Source organism: Microtus oregoni, unplaced genomic scaffold (assembly GCF_018167655.1).
Source record: "Microtus oregoni isolate MIOR12 unplaced genomic scaffold, Mior012 000045F_ref0000178, whole genome shotgun sequence".
Lineage (NCBI taxonomy): Eukaryota > Metazoa > Chordata > Mammalia > Rodentia > Cricetidae > Microtus > Microtus oregoni.
The window spans coordinates 5510653-5517027 of NW_024543219.1; the positions used below are offsets into that span (position 1 = coordinate 5510653).

The window sequence follows — 6375 nt, forward strand, 5'->3', positions numbered from 1 at the left end:
TGGAACTAGCTCTGTAGACCAGGCTGGTCTCGAACTCACAGAGATCCTCCTGACTCTGCCTCCCGAGTGCTGGGATTAAAGGCTTGCGCCACCATCGCCTGGCTAATTTTAAGATATTTTTAGCCATTTTTCAATTCCTCTTAGAACTCCATCTAAACAGTGATGCTTTCCTACTATCTGCATTTCCTTCGCCAGGAAGGGATGGAGTAAAAAGGGCTGGTTTAGTAAGACAAGGAGATGGCCTCAAGTCATTTGTTGGTGGTGTCAATCCACCAGGGGGCACTGTAGGGTTCCCTAGAAATTATTTTTCTTATGTTGCCTAGAGGTTTGACTATTCCAGAGGAGACATAAGACAATCTACTCACAAAGCAATGAGTAGGAGTGACTGTGTGGAATTCCCTGGTCTTAAGTTCTCAATTATTCTATACAAAACCCACAGATATCTAGAGCTTGTTCGCTGGATCTTATGTGTTTATAAACCTATTTTAAAAATAATTCTCTGAGCCAGGCAGTGGTGGTACACGCTTTTAATCCCAGTACTCAGGAGGCAGAGGTAGGTTCTGTGAGTTCGAGACCAGTCTGGTCTACAAGAGCCAGTTCCAGGACAGGCTCCAAAACTACAGAGCAAAACTGTCTCAAAAAGCCAATAATAATAATAATAATTAATAATAATAATAATAATAATAATTCTCTGAACAGATGTAAGCAAAATAAAATCTCACTGGGCATCATGAGAAATGACAGTTAAGAGAAAACATCCCAACTGCTTTCATTTTTTAAGTTATATATTCAATTTTTTCTAAATTTATAAAACTAGAAATTATCCCATTTCCTTTATATCATATATGATATATTCAAGCTATCTATCTATCTATCTATCTATCTATCTATCTATCCTCTGAATGAGAAAGAAAAGAATAACTACTTAGAGAAGAAAACCAGGAAATATAAATTCTAAAAAAATACAAGAGAGAAGAGCTCGCTGACCGAGAGCAGTCATTCACAACCAGATCAGGATCAGACATCTTTCCTGCACAGCTGTGAAAAAGAGCTGTGCACAAACCAAGAGATGGAAAATAAATCATGGTAAAAACACAGGCAAGGCCTTTTTTTAAAAAAAATCAATAAACCTATCATTGGGAACATTTTCTATGCACATGATGATCTGATAATTTCAAGAAATATTTTTATTCCTTATAATGCACTACATGCTGACTTGTTCCATTTATGATGTAAGAACTTTCTTGTTGAGCATACTGTAGTATGAGGAGTGGCAGGTTGCTTGTCCCAGCTGCCTGGCTAGCTTAGCCCCCGAAATAACCACACAGAAATGTGTTAATTAAATTACTGCCTGGCCCATTATTAGCCTCTTATTGTCTAACCCTCACATATTAGCTTAACCCATTTCTAATAATCTGTATCATCACTTGACTGTGGCTTACCGGCATGAGTCTAACCAGCGTCCACCTCGGGCAGGAGAACCATGGCATCTGCCTGACTCTGCTCTTCTTCCCAGCATCCAGTTCTGTCTTTTCTGCCTACCTAAGCTTCTACCCTATCAAAAGGCCAAGGCAGTTTCTTTATTTAACCAATGAAAGCAACACAAATACAGAAGAACCTCCTAACCAGGCATACTAAGCACACTGAATGGTGGTCCCAGGCGCATTAGTAGATGGCCACACAGAATGAGCTCAATGGTGTTTCTGTATCATATTGCTTAGTTTAGATTTTTGTTTTTGCATTTATTGGTTTTTGTCTATATTTTATATACACCTGTCATGTTTTGTGGGTTTTGGATGTGTGTTTCTTCTTTGTTATTATTTTTTAATTCTGGTGTGCTGATTTGCCTGTCTGTTTCCTTTCTAGAGAGAGGGGGCACACTGTTGGGACAGTGAGGAGGTAGAAAAAATTTAGGCAGACTTGGGAGATGGGAGACCATGAGCAGAATATATTGTCTGAAATTCTTTACATAAAAAGGTTTAAAAAAAAGTCTTGCTAAGATTCTGCAAGGCTCTTTTAACTCACTGGTGACATCAGTTTTCACACCAGTATTCTGAATTTATGAATTCTCTTTCCTCACACATTTTGTCTCAAATTCCCCTTATAAGAAATGCTACATTAGAAATATACAGTCCTGGGATCTGCCTCTTGGCCTCCATGGTTGTGGATCATTTACCCTGTAGAGTCATAAGGTGAAGGTGGGTGGGACTGTTTAGATGAAAGAGTAAGTTCAGAAAATCAGGGGGAACCTTTTGTGTGTAACACAAGCGTGTCTGCATAAATTCTTGATACCCTCACAGGTGGAGAGAAGACAACCCAGCAGTTGGACAGGGCTCATGGAGAGTAAACTGGGAACTGTGCTGGGGATTCTGTGGGTGCAGATTTGCTGTGAGTTGTGCTCACCTAAGTCGTTTTAGGGATGGGATTCTGCAGAGATGTCAGTGGTGGAGGGGGAATGAGTCAATTCAAAGCTCATGTGCAGTCATCCTCATGGTCTTCCCTGGGATGTTTGACTGGTGTGGGTGAAAACTCTTCATTGACTCTGGTTTGGTTTTCTGTTTCCAAGCAGGGGTGAGAGGACTTGATGTGGAGCACAGTCCTTCAGACATGAGTCTCCATGAGGGAACCAGTTCTGCCCTGAGATGCAATTTTTCTACCACCATCATGAGTGTGCAGTGGTTCCGACAGAATCCCAGGGGCAGCCTCATCAGACTGTTTTACCTGACTCCTGGAACAAAGGAGAATGGAAGGCTAACATCAACATTCAACTCCAAGGAGCGCTACAGCACCCTGCATATAGAGGATGCCCAGCTAGAGGACTCAGGCACCTACCTCTGTGCAGTGGAGGCACAGTGCTTTCTACAAGCCTTCAGCCTGGTCCCAAACTGCAGCTGGGTGTGCAGCTGCAGCCCTGACATGGGGAGACTCGACAGGAGGCTTTTCACAGTGGTGGTTTTATCAGATCCTCACCAATTACGAAGAAATTGTGAGGAAACAAAATTACCACAGCAGAAATTCATGCTTAAATTCAGATTGACATGTCATTGATTTGGATAAGCTTAAATGTTCAGAAACATCAGCCCACATGACTAAGATGTATACTTTATTTCACCAAATGTTTGTGCTATTGTCACGAAATATAAGCCTCTCTTACACATTCCAGAACCTCTTGAATCATGTCTCAAAATTGGAAACAGGAAACATTCTATGTTTAGAGACCCTAGGAAAACACTTACAGCTAATCTACTTCATATAAAGTTGATAAAAGAATTAAATTTGAAGATCTAACAAAGCTATAAAAGGCAAGCTAAATCTTATTATTAAATTAAGACATCATTTCTACAGTATCTTGATATTCTTAAAAATATGCATTTAATTAAGCAATATAAAACAATATTTCACATAAAATAATCAGAGACAAAAGATAAATGACAAACTAGAGCACTATATTTGCAATTTTTATTAGAATAATATTTGTAGAAACTGATTCTAACAAAATATTTACACATCTTCAATGTAATATATACACATAACTTCTCATTCAAAGATAGCTCTCAAAAGAAAAAGTGGAGCCCTCCTAAAGGTCACACAATAGGGTATTATTTCATTATACAGTAATTAAATATGATCCCAACCACTGCTTTTGCCCAAGGGATGGTATCTTATCTTCTAGAGCTGAAAACCTCTGGCATGCCAGTTGTCTTTATAAGGAACTGGAAAGCAGCCATGCTCATTGATTCCCAAATTGTCTCTCCTTTGCTGTGTTCATGTTGAAACAGCAGCTGAGTGGTGAAAACATTGACTGGATTGGCTCAAATATTTACAGAGTTTGCAAATTAACTCACCCCCTCTTGTGATTCAGTCAGCTAAATCGCCATTGCAACTACATTTTTTCCAAATATAGATTACATGAGCTTCCCAGATAATAAGAAAATCTTAATTCCCAATAAGATATAAGTGAGCATGGCTAGAAGTAATGGCAGTAACAGCTTTTCCAGTAAGAATTATTGCTAGGGTATTGCTCTACTATTTCTGCCTTTATATCTTACTTGGTCTTTTTCCTTTGCAGTGTTTAATATTCTTTTCTTGTTCTGTGTATTTAGTGTTTTAGTTATTATGTCTCAAGGGAACTTTCTTTTATGGTCCAACCTATTTGTTCTGTAAGTTTTTTTGTACTTTTATATGCATATCTTTACCTCCACACAAATCTAACTCCAGACTTTCATTTTCTCTTTTTGGAAAACAAAGAAATAAAAAATCAAACAAACCATAATATAACAAATAAAACACATGAGGAACTCATATATATGCAAAGACACATGCATGCACACAAAAATATATAACACCACAAAACTGGTAACCATAATATATAAGAAAGTAACTGATATGTTAAATAATGACTCAGATAAAGCATTAAAAGACCTAGAAAACAAACAAACAAAAATATATTTGAGTTTATTTGAGTTGGCCATCTACTGCTGGGTATGAGACCTACCTTAAGTGTGGTTTGCATACCCAGAGAAACGCTCTTGGAGAAAACTATAAATTTTCCCTTGTGAGCAATTTTCAATTGGAGATAGCTTCTCACTTAGAAGAAAAGTCCATTTCACCCTCTTAGCACTGGGACCCCATCTGTATGGGATATGTGAGGGTCCTTTGCATGTTGTCATAAACTCTATAAGTTCATATGTGATACAATGTATCTGCAGGGCATTATATCCTTACTGCCTTCTATCCCTAGTGGCTCATATAATCCTTTTGCTTTCTCTTCAGCAAAATTCACTGAACCCTGAGATGAGAATTTTAATGGAGACAATCTATTGAGGACTGGGTGTTCCAATGTCTCTCTTTCTCTGCATAGTTTCCATGTGTGGAGTTGTAGATCTCTGTGTTTGTTGCCATCTACTACAAGTGAAAGCTTCTCTGGTGCTTGCTGAGTAACACATTGATCTATTGGTATTGTAGAAAGTCATTAGAAGTCATTATATTGCTATGGATGTTTAGTAGGACAATGATATTTGTTTTTCCGTTTGGTCCATAGCCTGTCTAATCTCAAGTTTTTGGCCACTAGAGCAGTATTAGGCATGGATTCCATCTAATGGGCCCTAAGTTCATTCAGAATTTGGTAGATCACACCAATATCAACTCTCCCTTTATCATACCACTGTATCATGTATAGAGATCAACATTGAGGAACAAAGGACTTATAGCTGTGTTGTTGTTTACCTTTCTCCTCTGGTGACACTATATATATGCTTTGCTAGATTGAAGACAGGAAACAGATTCATTAGTATGTTCAAACACTATTCTTAATCTCTCAACACTAGAACACACTTGTTACGGCATATTTGTTTGTTAAGTGTCTGAGTCCCTCACATATCAGAGAACACTTTAGCAGAGGCCTCACTGGTTAAGGATGCAACCACAAGGTGGTAGTAGACCTCAGCTGCTGGGGAGTATGCAGTGGACTGACTTCCTTGCATGCTGATTGTGCAGGGTTAGGGCAGAAGCACAGCCTTTTCTCTTTGGCTGAGTGGATGACTCAAGAGGTAGAATTGTTCCTTAGAAAGAACAACATCCTGATTGCAACAGCTGACCAGCTAGTCATCACAATTTATACTGGGCCTTAATTTATTTGAAAAGAATAGTGAAGACATATGTTTTTTTATTTATTCATGTTTCTGTGACGGCAGAGGCATGGTGAGCTAAGATTTTAGGGCTACAGAATAATCTGTGGGTATTTCTGACACATCCAGAGGCACTCTATGTTAGTAAGATTTTTTCTACTACTGTTTAAAAGGAGAGAGAGAAGAAAATAAAATTTGGCAAAGTGATGACTTGACCACATTTCTCCTTTCTTTCCATCTTTCTGCATAGGGGTGAGCCAAGGAGAACAGGTGGAAGAGCATCCTTCTACCCTGAGAGTCCAGGAGGGAGCCAGCGCTGTCATCAACTGCACATATGTGGACAGAACCATGTACAACTTTCTTTGGTATAAGCAAGGACTTGAAGAGCATCCTAAGCTCATTGTTGACATTCATTCAAATGTGCAAAGAAAGGAAGACTAAAGACTGATAGCTTTACAAGATAAGAAAGCCAAACACTACTCCCTGTACATTGTAGACAACCAGCCTGGAGACTCTGCCATGTATTTCTGTGCCGCAGATACCCACTGTTCCCCAGTCACATACAGCCTGTCCTCAAACCTGCCACAGTGTCTGGAGCCCCATCAGCATCCTGTATTACAGGCCTTCCAGTGCAGCATTTGCCAGTTGTTACCGGGCAATTGCCAACTACGGTGTGGACATTAAAACACAAAATAAGTAGGTTAGCTTCAAATACCTGAAGTTCTTTTGGACTGGTTTTGTTTTTTCC

General features: G+C 39.1%; 1 gene segment (V, D, J or C); it reads left to right on the forward strand.

The window, feature by feature from the left end:
* The first annotated feature begins 2336 nt into the window (after window positions 1-2336).
* Window positions 2337-6068, forward strand: LOC121434878. The segment is given in 3 exon segments: window positions 2337-2388; window positions 2570-2986; window positions 5878-6068. Coding segments are annotated over 3 exon segments (660 nt in total).
* Window positions 6069-6375: the final 307 nt, after the last annotated feature.